Source organism: Hippoglossus stenolepis, chromosome 22 (assembly GCF_022539355.2).
Source record: "Hippoglossus stenolepis isolate QCI-W04-F060 chromosome 22, HSTE1.2, whole genome shotgun sequence".
In the NCBI taxonomy this organism is placed as follows: Eukaryota; Metazoa; Chordata; class Actinopteri; order Pleuronectiformes; family Pleuronectidae; genus Hippoglossus; species Hippoglossus stenolepis.
Window position 1 is genome coordinate 15,451,609 of NC_061504.1, and position 21,569 is coordinate 15,473,177.

The 21,569-nt window shown below is 43.5% G+C and overlaps 1 protein-coding gene across 4 annotated transcripts in view; it reads left to right on the top strand.

Moving 5' to 3' along the window:
* syt1a (synaptotagmin Ia) overlaps window positions 1-21,569 on the top strand; it is a 125,245-nt gene that overhangs the window by 86,278 nt on the left and 17,398 nt on the right. For 3 of the 4 annotated variants that reach the window (XM_035147876.2, XM_035147877.2, XM_035147879.2), the window contains 3 exons: window positions 7,481-7,684; window positions 15,090-15,262; window positions 17,941-18,066. In XM_035147876.2, coding sequence (XP_035003767.1) covers window positions 7,510-7,684; window positions 15,090-15,262; window positions 17,941-18,066 — 474 coding nt within the window. In that variant the 5' untranslated portion in view covers window positions 7,481-7,509. The remainder of the gene's footprint in view (window positions 1-7,480; window positions 7,685-15,089; window positions 15,263-17,940; window positions 18,067-21,569) is intronic. The other variant, XM_035147880.2, reaches the window with a different exon arrangement.

The following is a 21,569-nucleotide window of genomic DNA, read 5'->3' on the forward strand; positions in this document are numbered from 1 at the left end:
AGCCGGTAGAGCGCAAACCTCTGAAAGGCCCAACTGCCACACAGGCCAGACCTGAACAGCTACATGTCGTACTGATAATTCATTAAATCAAAAAAAAAATCAAATTATAGTCGAATAATGAAATGCTCTATAAACCATGGAACTAGTTAAAACTTCTGAATATGTCCCCAGTTCAATATAATGAACTCCATTGTTTGATGCAGCTCTTTATTATGCAAGCTTTCATTTGAGAGGTTTCTCTTCTGCATCCTTTAATGTAATTAGAGTGTTAGCGCTCCCTCTGGAAAAAACAATAATCAAACCAAGGACACTTGTTTTGATTATTACTTTTGCCAGATCTGTGAAGCAAACACTTTAAACAGCGAGAGTCCCTGTGTACTGTAATCAAACCTATAATCAACTTATCACCAATACATGATAAAGACAGTCACAATTACATGATCTCCCTTCATTACCATTTCATTGACATAAAGGGACTTAGAGCCACTGGCTCTGGGTTCAAACCACTGACTGTATTTCTGTGTCGTGTGTTTGTTGAGGACTCGGGATCAGAGTCTGCGTTTGGTTTGCCTGTTTAATCAAAGAGGAGGTTCCTCATTGATCCAACACCATTGATCCCAGCTCGGCGGCAGCGTTCGTGTTTCTCCTGCTGCATTTGATTGACTTTGACAACACATTTATGCCTCTAGTCTCAAATGGCAAAAGCTCAACAGTAACCTTTTGAATTTCTCCCCGTCTCTAAATTACAGCAATTAAAAGACATTTAAATAGAGACTCCACTGTTGTAGTCTTAGACAATTAAATATGACATTAATAGTTCTGTTCTATCCAGGGTGTAACCTGCCTCTCTCCCAGTATCCGCTGGGATTGGCTCCAGCTCCATCATCCTGTATAGATAATGGATGGACGGGTCAGAATTCTATCACTTTCACCCAGATCCGAACAAAGGGAGCAGACGCAGGATTTAGTTTTTCACTTTCTTTAAAATTGTTACATTTTCACAGATTTTTCTCTGTAAATAATTCAAGGATCTTGATGAAAAATGTGAAAACATATTCAGGGGAATGAAATCAATGTGTTTGTGTAGTTTGGTGCCGCTTCATTGAATTTAAAGGAGGCTGCTGGGCCTTGGTGTGGGAATGTGCTACGAGTCTTCATTAAAATCAACAATCTCTGTCCCATGGGAATATTACAGTATCTGTAATTACAGGAAATGGATTTTTAAACCCATGTTTTTATGCGATCTTAATTTTAAAAAGCTCGAGGCTAGAAAATAATAACCATCTCAATTATGCATGAGAGTTTTGTACATGTAGAAGTTGAGCTCTGTCTCTACTGTGGGGTCTTGGAGTAATTTAGATGTAACGGCAGCAAAATCCCGTTTTGATAAGAAGCAGATGATAAAAATGGGTTTGATTGATAATTTACCGGATGATTAAGTCATGAAACCCAATGAAAGGACAAGAGGGCGGGGATTTTGGCAAAAGGCTGTTTGGGCGTCTTGCTCTCCTCGCTGCGCTCTGCTATGATCTGTGGGTTGTATTGAATTAGTTGACAAAATGGACAGTATTCCTCTTGGGCTGGACAGGTTTTTGGCAGCTTCGCCACTTCCTCAAACGGCGGGAGACGTGACACCGGGCGCACAGCGAGAGGGAGGTCGCCAAAAACTGGAACCGGTGGGGAGCAGAGCAAAACACACTATACCGACGCGCTGTCCAAATGTGAAAGGGGGAACGGACTTCTTCTTTCTCTTAGCTTTAGCCCCCAATCTGTGTTGTCTGTTTTTATTCAGTCTTAAGAAACGGTGATGCTTTGGGGAAGCAAGATTCCACTGGTGGAGATAACCCCGGAAAAAAAACAAACATGAAAGGGTGATGGAGGAGATGGCTGGAAGGACAGAGGGAGGTAGAGAGAGCAAGGGAGCTGACCCAGTTAGAGGAAGATAGAGGTGACATGAGGGAGCTGTGTGCCAGCATCACCACTGTGGTTGGGGACCTGCTGGGCCATCTGGCGGCCCTGTAATTGGGTTGGGGTTTTACACCTGAGCGGCACACCTCCGAGGAGATGGCTGGAGCGAGAAAAGAAGAACTGGAGGTGGGAACGACGGTGGGAAAGTTGAGAATAGGCTCCATCAATTGTTTTTTTTTTCGCCCAGATTTGCATTTATCTCTTTGGTGCTTGTATCACCCAGAGGTTACAAGATGCTGTATCAGTGGAGTGGAATGAACGAGCTGCAGCGTCGACTGTGAAAAAGGAAATCGCAGCCATTTTGTCCAAACACAACATTATTTAAATGTGTGGCAGCAGTGACAGGACAGATATTAACTTTGCGTCTCAGTGGATACACAGTGTGATTACACGGCGATGACAGCCCCCGTAATGGGAAAAAAAAGGTCAACACGGCTTTCAGGTTTTTCCATAAACATAAATAGGAGCGCTCCACATCCGAGGCGAGACTGGCTCTTTAAGTGCCGTGAAGCGTCGCAAGACAATGGAGATGATATGGAAGTCGTCAACTCACGCTTGAATGGCCGAGTTGTCATTAAGGTGCAAAGAGGAGCTGAATTAATGTTTCATTTTTTTTTTGCAAAGTGACGTGAGGCCTGATGCGAGAGGCACAACAGACTCCACGGGGGCACTCCACACACTCTGCTCGTATTTGCTCGTCTTTCATTTGACATTTTACACAGAGATTGAGAAGCAAGCGCCTTTACACGAACTGACGGGAAAACCATTTGATATCAAAGCCTGGAACATCGTTTAATCCGGACGCGCGTCTCATTCCGCATCTCTGAAAGGCCTCTGATTCACTGGAATAGTGTCATTTACATAAAAATCTGTGCCCGCTGTCGGTGTAATTACTGCCTTTTCTAAATCACCCTCCTATATATTTACTCGCCCGCGGTGAAGCATCGTGTGTGCATTTCTGTCCCTCGCATCCGACATAAGGTCACTTGGAAATATTGAGCGAAAAGGCACGATCAATTCTCTTTCTATAGAAGAAGCCTCCCACATGCACTCTGCAGAGCATCATTGTGCTCCTTAAAAGTCCTCGCCTGTGTTGAAGTATCTCTGTCACTGCCAAGCGTGCCTCTCAATGGCTCAGCCTCCGCACTAACCTCGCAGCGTCTCAAAGGGAAACCAACGGGAGGCTGAGCGAACATGGACATGCGTGGGCGTCCTTTGCAACCAAGGGGGAGGTGGAGAGGGCCAAGGTGGCCGATAGCTGCTTTGTTCAGAGCGGGAGAAGGTTCGCGGGCACTTTTTACCCGAAGTTGAATTATTCAATGACTCGTGTTTTTCTTGCTTTGATTGTCGGTTTAGTTTCTCAACCCAAGGTGAAGTTTATTTCTCTCTACAGAAGTATTCTCTATAGCCACGTGACATGTGTGTGTCAGACTAAGATGTTGTTCCAGAAGTCGTAGTCAAGTGTTAAATCCACAGCTGAAGAGGGCAGTGATATAAACTCATTGAAGACACAGTCACAGCTTCTTTTATTTGAGGTCAGTGTCAACACAAGGCTTTAAAACTGGGTTTAGCTCATCATTAAAAGCTGTTGTTTGAATTTACACTAGTTTGCGTCTTCCATCCCTGGGCATAGAAAATATAAAAGCCAATACACTACAACACAATGATACAACAAGTGCATTACATGTTGAACAACAGAAGAGAACAGTTATTAATATAGTGCAGTTGTCAAGGTGCAGACAATGAACCATTATTATCAGCCGGCGTTGTTACCTAGCTACTGTCAGCAGCAGCACTCACGCTCAGGTCATAAACAGAGGAAATGATCTATAGCATCAGAGGCTGTACAAACACAGATACTCTATTTTACAGTCAAAAGATAGTTTCTGTCTCCTGGCAACAGCTGTATTTGTTTTGTTATGCCTCAGTTCTATCAGGAGCCACGGCCCTTGGTCTCCAGGTTGCACGTCTGTACTCTAGTTTGAACGTTTTGTCGCATTTGAGACAAATTCTGTAAATTTGGCACAAGTATCCAGAATTTGGTCAAAGATCGAAGTGGCCGGAAGAACGAAAGACAAAAGTTAACATAAATGTCTATTAGGAGAAGGCTATGCTGTGCTGACCTTTTATATCTGTTCTGCAAAACCACTTTCTGGTCAATATTCGAGGCCAAAACTCAGGAAGAGAAGAAGGTTGATTGGCCGAGGGCGTCGCAGCAAGAAGGTTTTTTGGGTTCAAATCCTGGTTTGGCCTCGGCCTTTCTATGTGGAGTTTCCCCCCCGTGTTTGCGTGATTTTCCTCAGGACACTCCAGCTTCCTGCCGCCGTCCAATGTGGTTCTTTTTCTATTTTTGACGAGAACCCTCGACAATGCCCCCCCCCCACCCTTCATCTCACCCTACATTCAAGAAGCAACCTGTCCAACCTGTACGAGTGGCTCAGCTCTCGGCTCAGCACTTCCAGCTGTGTTCGGTGGAAGTGCCTCGCAAAGCTCACGGCACTACAGAGAAGCTTTTAAAGCACCATGTTGTCACACACACACACACTGACACTACCTCAGCACTGGACTGGGCGGGGGGGGAACCTGGTTTCTTACAACCAATCAGCTCATCCTGCTGGTTCGTTGTTCCTCTTTTGTTAATTGTCCCACAACTGACATCCACAGACAAACCTGATAGGACAGCACTTACACACCTGCACTACCGCAATGCACCTGTCGCTGACGTCAGAATTGTTAATTAAAAACGTTGTTAGTGAAATGTGGGATTTGGTTTTAAACATGATAATGAAAATAGAAAATAAGAGTAAACATGAAATTGCAAATTAACCAAATGCTCAATTGAGAGTCAATGCAGATAATCAAATTTGTTTTTAAACCACACTGCTCTAAACCGGTTTGAAAGAAAGGTCATCGTCGTCTTTCTAATTGATTTTCTGTTTACAAACCTTGGTTTTTCTTATAATTGGGAACCTGCAGTAATTGAACCAGTTTCTATCATGTGAGCTTCCCTCAAAGGAACCGGGAGAGAAAACTATAAATGCTTCAAAGTTGTGTGAATGTGCAGTAGAATCACCACAGCTCATGTTTTTTGTGTTGCCGGTCCTGACTGAGGATTCACTCAATGTGTTTGGGGATTAGGTTTCTATCTGAGTCTCCCTGCCGCCTCTCCAGTCGCTGTTTGTATATGACTCTGAATAATATTACTGCCTCTGGTTCTTTGATGCTCTGTACTCCTCTCGTCTGTACCGTGTGATTTGTGTCGTACATCATATCCTGACGTGTAGTGTGATGTCTGTACGACACAGTATTAAGATGTTTTAGGTGTGGAGACATCCATCCCATTATAGCCCATGTTATTCTCCATCCATCCTCTCTGTGGTGACACTAAATGTTTGACGTCTGATAAGTGATATTACTTTATATATTGTTTATATTCATAGTGTTTGATGTAGCGATGACACGGTCGCTGTCCGTGGTGCTGAATCAGAAGTTGTTCCCATGTGCTGTCAGATTTAAAAAAGTGACATTTCCTGTCTCCTCTTTGATGGATATGTGGATCCATACATAGCAAATAAAGCAGTGGGTCCAGGTCCATTAATGTCTTGTTGCATGTCCTATATGAAAGTATAATTTCCATAACTACTGTATAGTCAGTATGATTTGAATGTAGCATCAAAGCAATTTAGTTTGTTTCCTCTTGTAACGCAAAGTAAATCTAAACCTCAAATCCTGACTAAACTTTCAATAAACCAGATCAAAACGAAATGGAAACCAGCCTCTCTGATGGTCAGTTTCGTTTAGAGGAAGTTTGTTTTTTGAAATCCCAGGTTGTGGCGTGAGTCTCAGCGGCAGCAGTAGTGAGTTATTTCAGAGAAACAGTGTTGTGGCTGGAAGATTGAATTACCACCATCAGCTGGGGAAATCTCAAAGAGCGCAGAGAATGAAAAATCATGTTCCCCTTGCCCCCCAAAGACGCCGCTCCCCAGCAGTTACTCCTCGCTAACTGCCGGAGTGAAGCTGCACGCTGGCCAGCAGTCGATCGGATTCCTTCCATCATGCGATTGTGAAACAGGTTCTTTTCTTCCTTCGCTGCCTCACTGCACTTGCAAACTTAATTTGATGCATTCGAGGAAACGTGAATCGGAACTCATCTCTCCGAAGCTCCTGGCTTTTGTGTTTTTAAAGATTACATTCAAACGAATTGCCACCACCCCATTTTGCTCTCAGCCCTTTGAGGTTCAGTAAAGAATATTATCGGAGGCCATTCTCAGGGTTACATTTGGATTTTTTTCAATTGCATATGAACCTTTAACAGTGTTTCTATCAGCACCAGCACCAGGCCCTTTATGAAACAACACTATAAATGGGAAAATATGAGTTGGATTGTACAATAGAGGAGAATTAGGCCAAACTACCTTCACTGTGCACTGGCGGAAAAAAGCTCTACAACCACAGTGTGCCATTATCCTCTTGTATCGCTATGGTGACAGAAGCAAATTACCACCTGCACAGAGAGAGTGGACAATAAATACTTCCTCTCTGCAGCAGAATTGTTGCAGCGCTGCCCCACTATCATGTCAAGATTGTAAGACGTCTACATAAACTGTCAATTCTGTATGATAGATGAAAACACAATATAAAATAAATTATAGAACATAGAAATCACATTATTTGTATCTATATTCATCAATGTTTGTCAGCGTAAAAATGAAATTTACAATAAGTTGTAGTAAAACTAAGATGAGTATTTTTAACTATTGATTTATCTTGTGATTAATCAATAGTTAGTTTGTTGAAATTGTGATTTGGAGAATGTTAATGCTACGTGTATGGAGTTTATATCTTGGTGCTTATAATACCATAAATCCATGAAGTCTTTAGTGTCATAGTAATATATTGTAAGTGTCGCCTTCTATTCTCCTGAGGCAGCATTGGAATAGAGTGGGAGCTTCATGTGGAACCGACCTCTCACAGTGACTGAGGCTGCTGCGATGTACAGAACATTACACTGCTCATTTGGGATCATGTGAGTGCGTGCACACATGCACACATGCACACCAGGTTAACACAGGAGATGGTTTCCTTCTCCTCCCTCACAAAAAGTAAAGTACACACACCTGCTGTATGTGAGGAGCTCCGCATGATAGGAGTCCACTTGTAATCTGCTCTTATTTACTGTACTTTGCGTCGACTTGTGTGAGCACAGATTCAATTAAACCAGTCACAGAGATTTACTGCCTGTGTTGTACAGGAGTGATGAATAATATATTTTTTAGCTGGGCTCTGTGATGTTAATCTAGAGCTTAAGCATGAGTGAGTAGCTTTGTTCTGAATTCGGTGCACTGGCCAATTCATTGTGGACCCCAGCTGATGTTTACTCAGGCTGAGCCGGCAGCTGCTCACACGCTCTGCATCAACTCGGTCATATGATGAGGCGCCGCTGACATGCATCTGTGACAGGAAGTAAAAAAAACAAACAGTCTCCTCTACCCCTTTTTCTCCTCTCGTCCAGCATCTGCCTGGCTGCCCAGCATCTTCACGATGAATGAGAGTCGAAGGGAAGCGCTGGCGGCGGCGGCGCCCATGGCCACCACCGCCTCCTCCTCCACGGCTGGCTCCAACACTACCGACATGGCCGGCCCCGGCAACGGCGAGAAGGACGAGGCGTTTTCCAAGCTGAAGGACAAGTTCATGAACGAGCTGAACAAAATCCCCTGTAAGTGTGTTTTACCTTCTCCTCAGCCAGTGAGACAACAGCGTCTATGCTAGTTCAGTGTCTGTCTTTGGGTTTGGGACTGTGTGTTGGACAAAACTAAGATTTGGGGTTCTGGGAAATTGTGACAGACATTTTTCACCGTTGCTTTGCCAACATTTTGACGACCGAGCAATTCACAAATCCCAAAACTTAATTAGAAGAGCTCCCGGCGAGCACATATCTCGCCATGTTAAACAAACATTTCTGCATCCGCCTGGACCTGCACCAAAATTTAATGGGTTCTCCCTTGGGTCATGCCGCACCCCTGCAGAAAATATTATGTAAATCGGTCCAGTGGTTTTCGAGTAATCCTGCTTAGAGTCAGACAAACACCTTGCTGGACGTCACCGGCAGAACAATTAATAAAGTTGTTTCGTTTAGTTTCAAGCCCAGAAAACTTTTAATCCATCACAAGATGTTTCAATGTTTGTAGATTTTCTATTTTTCAAACCTCAAGAAAAACGCTAAAACATAGACACTTAGGTTTGTATAATATAATTATGACAATGACTCCATTAGAGATTCATCGTGATCCCGGTGGAACCGTGACTGAAACAAATGATTCAACTCTGCTTGTCAGTGAACTTTTCTCTGTGACGCACCTGCATGTGTCAGTCGTGACCTTTTGACAAAGACTTCCTGGAAATCGAGGAGACTAACGACTTATCCCAGCTTTTGTTTTCGTGGCTTCTGAGTCAAAGTAATACAAAAACAAATTCAAGTATTTAATGACTCAGATGGAAATTTCTCACTCAATCATCTTGTGAGAGAAGTAATGAAAACTCTCGACGAGGAAAACAAACATCTGGCGACAATAATTCAAGTGCTTTTGGCAGAATATAATTTGTGCGGCAGCTTTTATTATTTCCTGTTTTTCCATCTCACTTATGCTTTTAGTCCGATTTGTCTCCTCTGTTCTGGTTAATGCAACACGTTCTGCCTTTTTATCACCGAATCCTTCCACATCCACACGAGAATTTAAGTACATGGCTGTGACTGTGTCGTGCAGGATAAAGCACTGCCTGCAGATCCAAAAGGTTTTTTTGCATTCAGCTGAAATCTAAATATAGAAATATCCACAGGCTCATGTGGAAGTAATTCTTGCAACAGGAAATGGCTCCTGTGGAAGAGAGAAGTCCTATTTCCTTAGCGAATGACAGCACTCGTCATATTCCCGCTTTCCAGAGATCTAATAGCACAGGGAGGCAGTAAGAAGAGAAACTCTGTCTTCCACAGAGGAAGATTTATCTCCACCAGGCGACATATTTACTGAAATAAAAGCCATATTTCGTATTCATACAGCTTGCGGCGATACCTCATGCACCTCATATCCATGTGGACTTGAGGAAAAACAGCAATGCATCTCCATTTTGAAGTCGTGCTGTGGATAAACAAACAGGATCTACTCTTTTCACTGTTGTGATTGTATGGCGCCGCTGAGGTTGACGACGTCCCCCCCCCCTCCGGCTTCACATTGAATGTCTGTCATTGAGACGTATCGCTATTCCCGCCGCATCCCGCCCAAAGCCTGACAACACAATCTTCAGCGCCAGAGCAGACGATTCATTATCGCTTTCAAGTCATGACATCGTAATCTGGAGAACTAGATTGGTCTTCTTTTGTGTTCAGAAAAGTTCTGTGAGATCAAAAAAAAAAGCCTGTCCATTATTCAGAGTCCCTAAATTACTGTTTTCTCAACCTGGGCCCCTTCAATCAGAAGCAGTGTGTCCACTCCCCGGTGCTGCTAAGCTGATGATGAATGCTCGTCGCCTTGTTTACTCTGTGGAATATCGATACCGTCTGGGGAAAGTCAGGTAGCAGGTAATAGGAAATAAGGGAATAGAGGAGAAGTTGCACAGTCACAGACTCTGACGCTGTGACGGGAGTTTTTTGTTATCGGGCTTCATGACCCAGTTTGATGTTTGAGGCTGTCAGCGTGGAGCCGTCACGTCGGGCCAAAGCTGTTTCTGAATTTCTGTGCGTAAAGATCTGCAGGATTCATCTCGGAGCCGGGTTTATTGCCTCTGCCACATCTGTGGGCGAATCCCTTCAGCGTGAGAAAAACCACATTGAATGATTTCCTTTTGTACTTTGGATATTCTAAACATGTGTCAAGGAAATTTGTCTCAAAAATATGTTCAGAGAGGTTTTATTTTGAACAGGTCACGACCTCGCGATCTTATTTAAAACCCTGTCGGGCTGAAGCCAAACGTAATTATTCTGTTTATGAAACGTCAGAAAACTGTAAGAAGAAAAGATCCATCAGAAGTTCCCTGAGCTCAAGGTCACGTCTTCAAGATGCTTGTTTTGATCCAAACGCAAGAAGAAGCAAATCCTCACATTATAAATCTGAAATCCTCGTCACTGCCGAGATAAACATCCTAAAGAAAATCTAAGAAAACTCCAGATCGTATATTTTGTGTGGCTAAACGCAGCCGTGTTGGACTCCCTGAATAAAGTGGTTCCATACCATAATAATAAAGGAATTTGAATTGTTTAAAAGGAGAGAGACTTGGAGTTTTCTACGTCGACACCAAATGAAGCCAATTTGTGAATAATTAAGTATATCACAGAAATATAAGCACACGCACACACACACACAGACACACACACGCACACACACACAGACACACACGGTGTAATCGCACTAAACCACACTGTTACTTCTCCTTTGCCTTCGAGGAAACCGGTGTATTGAATTTCTAAGTAAGTTTTCTAAACACCCAAGGCTTTGCTTCCCAATAACAATTAACCTCCGAGCACAGAGGCTGTTTGATCCATGACTGCTGGCTCCGGCAGCCATTACTCAAAATAACACGAGCCATTGACATTTCAGAGAAATAAATAAGGCTCTCTTGTTTTTCTCTTTTTTTTTTAATCAGACGTTTTACGCATTAAGCAACCAAATGCTCTTTAACATTTTAAAAAGCTGGAAAAGACGTCTTTAATACGTCTTTGCACAAAGTAATAAGTTTGGGTTTCTTAGAACAGAACAATCTGGGAGTAAGAACACTTGGTTGTTGGTTTTCTTTCCCATCAAAATGCAGACAGCAGGTTAAGAAGCATCTGATTTTTGTTTAACTGCTTTACCTTTCCTCAGAAAAGAAAATCACTGCTTCTCTATCTCAGGCATTTGTCCACATCCATTGTTGTGAATCAATTTCCTGCACCGTTAATGTCGCACCACTTCCAACTCGAAGCCTTCCTGCAAATGCGTTGCTTTAATGGAGCTGCCTTTTATCGAATATAGAGAATAGAAAATACCACATGTACGTGATAACTGTTGAGATGGAGGCAAAACCAGCAGTTTATTGCTGCTCGGCCCGAGCTGTAGTGGGGCTGCTGGAGATGGGGCTGGTTGCTGATGGATGAGCCGTGGTAATGCCCGCAGGATCTTGTTGTGTTGATTGGATTTGCCGCACATGTGGAATGGCAGATAAATGGGAGCAGGAAGCTTCAGCCAGCACACAGACACAGAGATAGAAACATTAAGGAGGCAGGCCCAGGCAGAGCTGATTTCTGTAAGTGTCACGTGACATTTTGAGCTAAATCCCGTTCGGCATAAAAAAAGAGAAACTCACTGTCATTAGCTCTCAATAACTTTACGACAAATCCTTGTCACACATAGTTGGAAAAAGCTCCCTGCACCATATTGTTTGTTTAGACGAGCCGCGGGGCTGAAAGGGCGCAGACACAGTGTTGCTCTCATAGGCATAACAAGATATAATGTCAAGGTTAATTGACCAACAGAGTCCTGTCACATTGGATTAGTGTGGGCTGCTGGAAGTGGATACAACCCAGATGCAGTATCACACACACGCACACACACACACACAAACACACACATAAAACACAACACGTTCAAATGCATCCATCAAGCTCTATTCCGGTTCATAGGTCTCTAATGTAAAGTGAACAGGATAGTTACAGATTAGAGTGAAGCAAAAGCAGAAGTGCCAGCTCTATAAAGTCTGTCTCTATGGAAGTCTATGAGTAACTACTGTACTCATCAATGGATATTAAATGTCAGGAAACATTTATATTTTTAATGTTTTATGAGTTTTTAGTAAAAGCAATGAAAACCAGAATTAATCTAAAAAATGTTGGATACAATTTGTGTAAAGATGGAAAACAGCTCCACATGTATGTGAGAATGACTCATACACCTCGTACTTTTTAATCTCACTGTGTATCTGTGTGACTTTTAGAACACAAACTGTTTTGTTGAAAGGACACAAAATGTCAGCCGTTGAATTTTGACTTTTTGTTTCTCTTTGACCTCTCGGCTCGAAACCGATATCTGATCAGCTCCTTTCTGAGAATCTGAACCCGGCAGCGTGGAGCATCGGAGCCAAACATCAGATTTCAGCTGTTTTGCAGAGAATGAAACTTCCTCTTCCGCTTTCTGCAGTAAATATGGATCTGTCATTTAAAGTTAGTCGAGCAAAAGTTAATTTTGATTCCACTGACGTCCACTGATGTCCACTACCCACCTCCAGGGGGTTTATGACATTAACTGGAGGCCAAGAGAAATATGCTGGATCCTGTTGGGTTGAGAACTGAAAACTGGGGACAACTATTTGTCACTAATTGTGCACATTACCAGGAAAGGCTGATTTTTGTAATCAAGGAACTGTTTGAGTTAATCAGCTTCATCTTGAACACTCTCTGTGTTCATGCAATTAGGAAACACTTCAGCACTGATGGACTTTGGTTTTTTCTTGAACATAACTTACGTCAGTAGGTTTTATATAAATACAAAATACAACAGCAAGCAGGTTAAATGTATGTTATGAATGTTGTGTTAATGTTCCAGTAACTCATATTGGAATAAAAATTGATTGAACTGGAATTAATGGTCAGAATCGATAGAATTAGGAACCAGTTTCATCGTAAGAGAAGAATGAAGAACAAACTTGCTTTTCTCTGTCTGTGAAATTCTGGAGTGATTCAGCTTTATTCCCTCTGATCTGTCCAGTGGGTGAAAATCTCAAGCTTGACAGAAAATACAAGAGAAATATTATTTCTCACCCAGTAAATTACATTTCCCCCCCAAAAACCCTCAGTTGAAGAAAACCCAGTGTGAAGCATTAAGCTGCAGAACTGAAGACGGTCCTATCAGCCGTCCACAGTCTGTCACTCGTAGTGGTGTGAAGTTCTTTGGAAGGTTTCTCGTTTGTTTGCTCTCTGGTTCTCGCTGAAAAGTGATTTGAGTCTTGAGGAACAGCACACATGAAGAGAAACTCCATTTACCATGCCGTGTCACATGGCGGAACGAGAGATAAGTGCTGGGAGTTGAAGAGCGGAGTGGCGTGTGCGGGCCGGCGCTCCCTCTCACGCTTTCTTTTCACTTCCTCGCTCTATTTCTCTCAGGAGAAAAGACACTCACACAATGTAGTTAATTAGGGGACGCTTTTATTGCTTTCTGGGACTCAGGTTCCGTTAATTAAGGAACACGCGAGTGCCTTTCACTTGGAAGACGTGCACTTGATGAATAAGATAAGGGGCCGGGGTCAGGCGTTGACTTCTACTGTAGCCACATTCCGTCAGGGGGGTTTCTGAGCATTGATGATTGACAGGAGAGCCACATCCGCATTTTGAGGTCATCAAACTTTACTGTCTATTTATTTTTTGACTTCTGTTCATCTGAGCCTCAATAAAAAATCGGATCCTCTGGGGAGGTGATGCTTATCGCTGTGGTTTGTCAGCTTGAAATAAGAACCTGTCTCCTCAACTATGTTTCTATATATATATCTTATATATAGATATATATATATATCTATATATATAGCGATAGATATATACTGAAACAATAAAGTATTTTAGAAAAGGAAAAATAACAAAATTTACAAATTCTCAATGGGAATTCAGTCTGTTTTATACGTTGTCGAAAGTTAAAATCACCTCCAACTCCGGCACCTTGTTTTTTCCGTGGCTCATCCAGAGTCGCCTCCATTACCTCCACCGCCCCAAGGCCAAAGCTGTGGATCCTAAAGTTATTTCAGAGCATCACTCACTGTTTCTCCTCAGAGGACAGTGCTTATTGATCCAGTCAACACACCATTGATTTTCCTCCTCTCTCCCTCCTGTTGGACCTTGGCGAAGGAGCCTCGGCTGAATGCTGCTGAGCAAAAACCCCAGAAAGATGGACGGTTAAATGTTATTTCTGTTTGTGAGTTTTTTCACAGATAAAGTCTTCAAAAGGCCGAAAGTTTGACCTGGTTTATGTTATTGGATTTGTTTGTTGCATTTATGACCCGTTGGCTGAGATGTTTGCCGTCTGCTGTGTTAAAAAAAGGAGCATTGATTATAATGTCTGTTTTGAAGTTTCAGCCCGTCTGGACTTTTCGCCGTCTCTTAAGTAGTTAAAAAACAACCCACTTATTCCTCCATTGTTGCTTTGTGTGCATGTGTGTGTGTGTGTGTGTGTGTGTGTGTGTGTGTGTGTGTGTGTGTGTGTGTGTGTGTGTGTGTGTGTGTGTGTGTGTGTGTGTGTGTGTGTGTGTGTGTGTGTGCTTCCACTGGGATTATTAGCCGACTGCCGGCTGTGGTTAAGGAACGTGTCGCGGTGTTTGCAGGTGGCTGTTAGAGCCGTCAGTGTCTGACAGTCTGCTGGTGACACACTTAAATACCAGTTGTCCAATGTATCCAGTCAGATCCAAACAGTAGAGCAGCAACATATGGTGCAAGGGAAAACTCTTTCCTCTGCAGATTCCACATCTAATAGGACGTTTTAATCATAAAAACAAAGGTACCTCGACGTCTAAAGCATTGATTTCAAATTTCTAAAGGAACATTTTTCCCATGAACCAATTATAGTCTGTCTCTTCCACCTGCTAAACTACTAAATGCAACGTCATCTTTTTTTAGAGTAAAACTTAAAGCCTTTAATTCCAACACAAAATATATCCTTTGACTTCTCATGGTCGAACCTCTCAAACACACCCTCCTGCAGAATCACCACGGCGCCGCGCTGCCGATGATTTCCCCGTGAAGGTGTCAGCTGTCTGAGCATCTTTTGTTTAAATGGCAAGTGGAAAATGCCAACATCTGTTACTTCCACTGAATTGGCTGGAGCCGTTCAGTCGGGTCTTGTCCGACCAGTCAGCACCGATCGTTAAGTCTGCCACTTCTTGATGGACCCGGGGCTCTGGCTCCGGTGCTCGTCCGGCGTGCCAGCTCTGCCTGCACACATTGCCCTGCTTTTATCTCACCTGTCAGTTACTATAATCACTGCTTTGGTGCAACTCTGGTTCAAATACTGCTCTGGCCCGTTTCACTGAAATCTACTCCTCCTCTCGCAGCAGTGCTTTTCTCATCCAACCCCCCCGTTCTTCTTCTTCTTCTTCTTTCCTTTTCTCCCCAGTGCCGTCATGGGCCATCGTCTCCATCGCCTTCGTGGCGATCATCCTGGTGTTGGCGTGCTGCTTCTGCATCTGCAAAAAATGGATATTCAAGAAGAAAAACAAAAAGAAGGGCAAAGACAAGGGGAAGAACGCCATCAACATGATGGACGTGAAGGACGGAGCCAAAACCGAGGTAACAACTTTCAACTACTGCTGCTTAGAACCGGAGAAGATAGCCGTCCCCATACTCGCTAATTTAATTTAATTTAATCCTGTTCTTCAGTTGAATCCTGTTTGAATGAAGTTCTGCTAAAATCTTAATTCATCTGTTCAGAAGTGTCTTAAATATACGTCAAACTGTTTAGTGTTTTTATGTCAGATTAGATTTTTGAAACTTATTATTCTGCAATGGCTGACTCTTGACTGTATGTATTTAGTTTTTTATTATTTATTCATGACTGCTAAACAGATACATACAGTATTATTATATCTCATCATTTGATTGAATTAAAAACCAATCAGGTCTAATTACAGGAGACTTAGTGGAAGTCATTTAAATGGCTCCAGAGTGAAGAGAGCGTTTCAGCCTCTCTCTCCTTTTTTTTTTATCTCCTACTTTTTTGGTTCCTGTGAGTGTTTTCTTTTCGGGTCCCATGAGGACCTGCTCACTTGTTGAAGAGAGTGAGTAACGTTTGCCGTGTAATGAAGTGGTATCCACCCAGAGAAATGACGTCAGCAAACCATAAACCAACGGGGGGGGAATTTAATCGAACCGTTTCAGCGGCAACACGTGAAACACTTTAAATGTGTCGGCAGCGTCATTACGTCAGAGATATCGTAGGTGGATCGGAATAATAGAAAATGTTTTTATATCTTATTTGACTTACTTATTGTAGAAGAAAACATAAATTGAGACTTCATTGAAACTCGTTTATTTTCAGCGTGAATCTTAACAACTCCAGACAGCGGCACATCTGCAGAGAAGATGTTTTTCAATCTACTAAGACCTCACCTATTGGTCACTAATCGGTGAATTTGCCGCCGCCGCCGAGGCAAAGCGGTCATTTCTCCTGGTGTGCCCCAGACTCTGGTTGTGTTAACTCCTGTGTGTGGTTGTTTTAATTTGTGTTTCTTCCTTCTATGTCCTCCTTATCTGTGTTGTGTCTGATGACTGTTCGGGATGGTCACTGGCGGTAGGTTCCCAATTGCTGTTGGATCTTCTTAAGCCTGCTGCTCTGACGTTTTCTTATAGCCTCTTGACAACAACTTACTCCTGTAGAACCAAATATATGTAACTATGCACACAGTACATGTATATCTACTGTATATATGTGTGTACAACCTGCACATGCACATATATATGTATGAGAGAAACACTGGGTGCGCATTGACAAGGTTGAACCACACTGATTTTTTGTGCCAAGCTGAAGTCTCCGGCCTTTTGAATATTAAATTATACCTTTCATACAAGTGGGCAAACGTAGAATGATGAAGAGGCTCCACAAGTTAATCACCTGTAAACCCAAGTGAAGCAGATTCCTGCAGCAGATCTTCATAAAACAAATCAGATAATAAATACAGTTTTGCCCTGTCTACACTAACGCGGATATTTTCAATTTATATTTTTTAATCTTCACGGTTATTGCTTCTGTGCTGCCAGCTCAGTCTAGCTAGCTAACGTTAGCAATACAGACTTTATTTCACACAGAATTAAATCAATTCCGCCGTAGTGTAAACAAGGCCTTTCTCACCTCGATCATTTTACTTGCTCCACTTTTCCCTTTTTTCACTAAATGTGAAAACCCCAAAAAACACTCAATTTGAAAATTGTTCGCAAAAGGCGGAGACCAAGTGGCTCAGCGGGAACATTTAAAAAAAATCCAATCAGTGTTGATCAGCCTTTTGCTTTCACATGAGCAACTTGACAAACTAATAGGAGCAGATACCCCCCCCCCGGATGTACATTACAACCCCCCCTCTACCAACACCTACCCACCCACCGCTGGCATGATTGCTTCTAGCTACCATCGGCGTTGGGGGGGGTTTAACCTTACAGCTTTTCCGGGGGTCATGATGACAATGCGACTGTTATGTTTGAGGGCGTGGCCAGACTGGGGAATGGGGAATCACACGAGAGCACTGGTTTGAACGACAGAGAATGCTCTGCATGCCTAACAGAGACGTCTTGGAAGGCAACGTTTGAAGCTGAATGATTGACCTTGAGAACCAGTCTTTGCCTCTTCAATCGCATGTTGGTCCTTTAACAGACTCCTACCGACACCCCCACCTCTCCTTCCCCCCACCCCACACACACACCAATGCCACCACCTGCTACCCTCACCTCAGTGCCAGGCTAACGTAAAAAAAAGGGCCACGTCGCTCCTCTCACTCTCTGCCACTCCGGACACTTCCCAGTTTGCCAGAGACTTGATCTGCCTGAAATAAAATCAAGGGAATTGTCTTACTGTGATCTTTTCCAGAAGCATCTCTCTCTCTCTCTCTCTCTCTCTCTCTCTCTCTCTCTCTCTCTCTCTCTCTTCTTCCTCTAATGCCTGCCCCATTGCTCTCATCTCTGGCGCCATCATTTGATCTTTTCTCCCTTTAGACAGAAACACCCAAAGATTGATAGAACGGCATCATCAGGGGACCAGGGGCTTTAGTGCATCACAGAGCATGTCCTGGTGTTAACTGCTATGTTGTTTTAGTGCTTGCTTCCCCCCCCGCCCCCATTCCCCCCTTACACACCATAAAACAAGTGGCAGCTTTTACAGGAGTAGGTCCACTGGCAGGACCTGGGCGGGGAACGGCTGGCTGGGTGCTAGCGCCAGCGACAAACAGGCGACACTGACTCTTGGTGGGTGTCTCCTTCAGGCCTTGAAGGATGAGGAGGATGCGGAGACAGGGCTGACTGAAACGGAGAAAGAGGCCACGCCCAAGGAGGAGGAGAAACTGGGCAAATTACAATACTCCCTGGATTACAATTTCACGGAGAATACGGTAAGGATCTGTTCTCCGAATCCCTCTCAGTGTGTGTCGTTGTTCCGAAAAGTCCTTCCTCGTAAGTATGGTCACCCCGAACCTCTGAGGTGGTCCAACTTCTCATCCCTCCAGAGATTCACCAGGACCCAGCCCAGGTTTTGCACAACATTCACCTGTTGTTTCATTCCCACCCCTGTAAACAGTCACTGAAGCTCGAGAGCGATCTCACAGGGATATCACGGTGGTCGAGTTTGTGCGTTGGCCACCGAGCCTTGTAAAAGATTCACTACACTACGGGGATTCAGTTCATCTCTGAACACGTTCCTTTTCTTTCAACCTGATTGGAAACAGCCCCTGCAGACTTCCATCTGCTTTAGTCTTTCCAGTGACTGAGTCTTAAAAAGCCAAAATGAGGAAGCACATCAGCTTCCTGGCTCCAGATGTTGTGTGACAGATAATAGGCGCGGTGCGTGAACACGGGCCGTCCCTCTCTGGGTTACCTAACTCACCATTATAAACAGAAGTGACAGGCTGAGATGAGACAGTAAACTCAATGCTCCTGTACACAGAGTCGCACTCATACAGTAGGTACAGCCTCCACAGCTACACACACACACACACACACACACACACACACAGCTACACACACACACACACACACAAATCATGTCTCCTTTCCTTGTCATAATAATAATAATAATACTAATTCCAGGAATCTGTCCGTGTCTCGCATATCTCAAGAACAGTTCATCTTATCAGCTTCACATGTGTATTGTCAAAGGCCAGAGCAAGTGCAGTATTGGATTTGGTGCGATTTGGACACGTGATTCGTTCAATATCAATATAATTTGGTTAAACAGGTGAACGGTGCTCTGCAGCAGCAGCAGCTGGGACTCATCAAGGTAAAGCCTTTTTTCCACTGGTCAAAAAACCCACTAACACAACATCTGGCTTTTGTCTGCGATGGGAATGGATCAGCAGCAGCTTGTTACTGGTCTCAGCTTCAATCCCTGCAGGTCACTTTCACAGTTTCAAAGAGGAATTCACCACAGGACAAGCAAACGGGTAGATTTCCCCCAGGCACCGCAATAGTAACGTATTCAAAAAAGTTGAAAGCTCAGTAATTGGTCAATATATAGTTTGAGCCAATAATGATATAAATCAAATTCAAAGGTGCAGACACCATTAGTGTTCAGCGAGACCCTTATTTCTTCAAGGGAAAAGGAAATTGAGTGGTTTTTATAAAAATGGATATTATGTGGACAATATTACATTCCACAGAGTTGATCTGTCATGTGGTGGGAGGCAGTGACAGGTCCCTGTATGAGGTTCCTGATTACTCTGGTAATAAGCTGCACAGTGGAGCTAAAGTGTAATGAATGGATGACAGTTTTCACGCTCTGTGACAGTGACCTCGGAGACGCCGGGCTCGGCTCGCTGCCACTCCGCAGTTAAAGAAAACTCACAACAGGCGGAGGGAGAAACCCGGGGAGGCAGTCATTCATCCGACCCACTTTCAGCTCAGTGACACACACGGTCCAGAGGCACAGTGGCCGTCAGGAAATGTTTTTTTAATCCTCAGGCTTTGAGGCCACCGCAGAGCTGCTGAGAGAAAACCAGCACAGGCGACTGATTTAATGCCTTGGCTGTAGTTTCCTTTTTCCGTGATTACAGAATGAGTGGCATCTTTTAAAGAGGGAGCATGACAGAAACCATTATTGTCTCATATATATATAGGATAATTTTGCAGTTACGGTTTATGTCATCTATTAACCAGATTTTTCAGCCGGAAGCCAATCACGTATGAGCAGACTTTAGTTGCCCACAGGTTAACAGAGATGAGGCAAAATGTCGTCTGGATCTAAAACAGCCACAAAAACTTACTGTTTCTGTTTCCTGTGAAGAAACATTAAACTTGAGAATTTAAAAACAACTAGTCGGATTGTAAACGGTGCACGAACATTCAAACCTTAGAGTTTCCAATTCAAGAATTCCTCAAGTCCCTGGAGAGAACCTACACAGACCTGGGGAGAACATGCACAGATCCAGGCCAAACAATCAGGATTCAAACAAATAACCTTCTTGCTGTGGTTATATCTCGTCCCCTCTGTAATGTGACAGTTGTAAAAACCTGCCCACTGGCTCTGGAGATCATGTTAATATGTGCTGATTGTGCAGCACAACATTTGTGTTGTTTGACCATGTGTGAAGGCAAAAGTGTTGATATCTTTTTCCAAACGGATGCACTTGACTTTCTGGGTGAAAAATGAAAAGCGAGGGGGATGAGAATCGTTCAAATGGGGACGACGCTCTCAATCTCAGACGGTTGCTTGTTGGTTGGAGTTGCATTTTATATATATGACCAGTGTGAAGAGAGACCGAGAGAGAAGTTCAAACCAGGGCCTGCTATCACTGTCCAGCAGCCGTCTGAAGTGAGCGTGAACTTTGGTAAGTGGGTTCGATTTCTTGTGAGAAATGTGGAACTGACTAACTTCAACCGTCAGAATCAGCTCCATTAAGTTAGGGTATGACGCTGAACTGTAGATCCGTTAAAAAGACTTAGAAGTTATTCAAAACCAGAGTTAATCTCCCATATTCAGCAGGAAACTTTTAAAATATGAAGAATTCTCAACAGAGTTTGGTGGATCTGTTGCAGCAGCAGCTCTTCTGGTTCAGGAAGCCGGGGATCATGGGTAATGATCAGGTTGTGTTTCAGTTCAGTGAGTGGGGCTAAACAGATTCAATCACCAGGTCTGGCTGCAGGGGGCGCTGTTGCTGAGTGTGTTACACAGTGTTGCTTTAAATACAAGACAAGGAAAAGAGGGAAACACCTATGTGTGTGTGTGTGTGTGTGTGCGTGTGTGTGTGTGTGTGTGTGTGTGTGTGTGTGTACAAAGACTGAAGTAAATAGATGCGACAAAACGTACAGATTGATGCTCGTCGCCATAAAAAGTCTCAGCTTTGTTTCTGTCTCTTAACCACAAACGGCTGCAGCCCCCCCCTGGTGCTGATGACACTGCGCCTCGACACTAATGAGACTAAAGGGTTTTGTAAAAGATTGGAATCAGTCCATGAGCGGTGACGTGGCTTCGTCTGCAGAGGAGAACATCAGCAAATGAACCACAAAGAGCCGCTCGGCACAGCAGGCGGAGGATTATAGTGTCATTCCTACTTTCAACGTCATTACCATATTCACTGCTCCTTTCACAGGTCAAGAGCAGGACTGCTGCTCCGTGTCCAGTCAGAGTATTTACATTTTAAACTTTCTTACCATGAAGGGAAGAATTTCAAAATATTTCCTTTTTAATTTTGTATTTCAGGATTCTCCCCCAGAGGGTTCATTTAACAAAAATAAGCCCAAAAGTAAATATTCGCCTGGAGGAGAATTATTTGAAGTGTGTGTGGTCAAAGCAGAGCCTTGATCCACTGGGACAAAGAGCTGAACCACCATCCCCCCCCCTGTGGTGATTCTGGTCCGTGTTGCTGCTCAGTGGACTGAAGAGTAACACGCAAACAGAGAC